A 2,400-nucleotide genomic window follows, 5' to 3' on the forward strand; every position below is an offset into this window, starting at 1 on the left:
GTTTGTTCTCTATGTTATTTATCAATCCCCTGCTGAACAGCCCAACCCTCCCTCCTCCCTCTCCCACCCCACCATTCCCACCACCCTGCTCCCCTGCACATCTCACTTCTCTCCACCAAACCCTTCCCGCTGCAGGGAGCTGCTGAGGAGCCGCTTGGTCCATCCCTGGATTCTCCAAGCACTGACTGCCCATCCACTCTGACCACAGCCGGGGCCACATCCCACCGCCTGCCCAGCGTCCATCCATGGTGGTGAGCTCCGTGTCCCCACCTTCTGCCTCACCCACCGAAGGAGCCGATCTGTGTGAGACAGATGTCACCGACGTGGCCATACACAGGGTGACACTGCCCATCTGCCTCTGTGGGCTGGCCGGGAACGGGGCTCTTCTGCCTCCTCAGATGGAAAGGGCGTACTGCCGGCATCTTTAGCCTGGCTGTCACTGACTTCATCTTCCTCCTCATTGCGGTCCCCTCTGCCCTGCTCTTCCTGCTCGAAGATGTGTCCTGCTCTCCTATCATGCCCCTGATGTACGTGAGATTCCTTTACCTGGTGTCAGCGTTCTCCTGCTACTGGGCGCTCTTCTGGATGACAGCCATCGGCGCCAAAAAGGACATGGAAAAGCTCTGCAAGCTCTGCTGCCGCTGTGACCTTCCCAATCCCATGATGTGGGTGCTGTGGGGTGCTCAATGCTTGACCTTCCTCGCTCCCATCATTCTCATTCCCACAGTGGCTTCCCTGTGCCTGTCACACGAGCAGGAGCACTGCCGGGTGGCTCTCATCTCCATGTTCTCCGTTACCCTGCTCCTCTTTGCTGCACCCGTGGTCATTACCCGCATAATAATCAACATGTCCCGGTGTATCCCGGTGTTTCCCGGTCTGTCCCGCGGGGAGGCGGGGCCTGACCCGCGCCACGCCCCCTACGCGCGCGCTCCGCCGGGGTCACGTGGGTCCCCGCGCGTCACGTGATCGGGGCGGCGGCGGCGCGCGGGGGCCGCCGGGAAGCGCCAGGCGGGACCGGGCCGGGATCGGGATCGGGCCCAGCGCAGCCCCGGCCAAGCCGCGGCCCTGCCCGAGCCCTGCGAGCCGCCAGCCCGGCGCCGGCCCGCCATGGACCGCTGGGACCCCTCCGGATCGGCCGCCCGCTTGGCAGCCGCCCTCCCCTCCCTCCCCCGGGCCGGGCCCGCCCCGCCCCGCCCCGCGCCCCCCGGCGGCTCCTCGGCTCCTCCATCGTTCGCCGGTGGCGGCAGCCAAGAGACGGTCCGGGCCTAGCGGAGCGGCCAGCGCAGGTGAGCGCGGCCGGGCCTGGCCTCCCGCCGGCACCGGGGCAGCGCCGGGGCCGCGCCGTCCCCGCCCCGGGCACTCCCGGGACATCCCGGCCGCCCCCTGGGCGGCACCGGCGGGCCCGAGGGCGGCATCGGCCGCTGCGGGCGCAGCTCCCGCCGGGACCCGCGGCTCTCCCCGCGCTCGCGCCCCGCGGTGGGGGACACCCCGGGAGGGCGGGGGTCCCTCCCCGGGCAGCGCAACCCGGGGCATTCCCTGGAACGGGGACTCGGGGCGGGCTCGGGGCCGGTGGGGCCGCTGCGCTGCCCTCCCTGCTGATGGATTGAATCCTGTTCCGGTCATTGGCTTGGTCAGGGCTTTGTTGCTTCCCCTTTGCTCTCCCGGTTTGGCACCGGCACGGGCTGCGGGGCTCTGGGGGCGGCCGGCGGCTCTGGGCGGCTTCGCGGGGCTGCCGTGCTCGGGGAATTGGCTTCGGGCGGCTGCTGCCGAAGGTGAGGGAGGGAAGAGTTGCGGGTCCGGACACAATCCCGTCCCGGAGTGAGCGGGTGGCTGTTCCTAAAGCCTCATCCTTGGGGGGGTTGTGTTGGACTTTGTAAAAGTCGCTTAAACGTTCCTGGGCTCTGGGCTGACTTTTTTCCTTTTTTGCCATTTTTCAATGAGCAAAACAAAGCGAGAAAGCGTTGAGAGGTGTGACCCGGGTATGGGTGCATTCAGTGCTGTGCCTGTGATTCTCTTCGGGAGATGAGCAAGTGGTTCAGTGGATTTTGGGGGAGAACTGAGTGCTTGTGCCAAAGCTCGCTCACAGCCTGGGCAGATGCTGTACAGTAGAAAGACAAAAGGGGCAGGTGTGGGATCCACTGCCCCCCCCAGCTCATCTCTCGCCTTATTACAGCCTTGTTTGGTCATTCTCTCAGGAGTGCTGGTGCTTTGGAGCATTCCCGTGTTCCCAGTGCTGGCAGGCAGGCAGGCGCCCACCTGCCCCTGTGGGACTGCCCAGGCCCTTCCTCAGTGCCACTCTTTGGAATGAGCTGGTTCTGCTGGGGCCTGTGTGTTCATTTGTCACCTGGGCTTCCTCCCAGCTACTGAACTCCTCTCAGGTGTATTCCTAGTTCCTGACGT

At 65.8% G+C, this 2,400-nt stretch overlaps 1 protein-coding gene across 1 annotated transcript; it reads left to right on the forward strand.

Annotated features, from left to right (window-relative positions):
* Positions 1–245: 245 nt before the first annotated feature.
* LOC309585753 (uncharacterized protein) lies at positions 246–966 on the forward strand (the record flags this gene model as incomplete). The annotated part of the gene is given in 2 exon segments (XM_082303629.1): positions 246–388; positions 390–966. Coding segments are annotated over 2 exon segments (720 nt in total).
* Positions 967–2,400: the final 1,434 nt, after the last annotated feature.

This window comes from Coloeus monedula, assembly GCF_965178545.1.
Source record: "Coloeus monedula genome assembly, contig: HAP1_SCAFFOLD_246, whole genome shotgun sequence".
Classification (NCBI taxonomy): domain Eukaryota; kingdom Metazoa; phylum Chordata; class Aves; order Passeriformes; family Corvidae; genus Coloeus; species Coloeus monedula.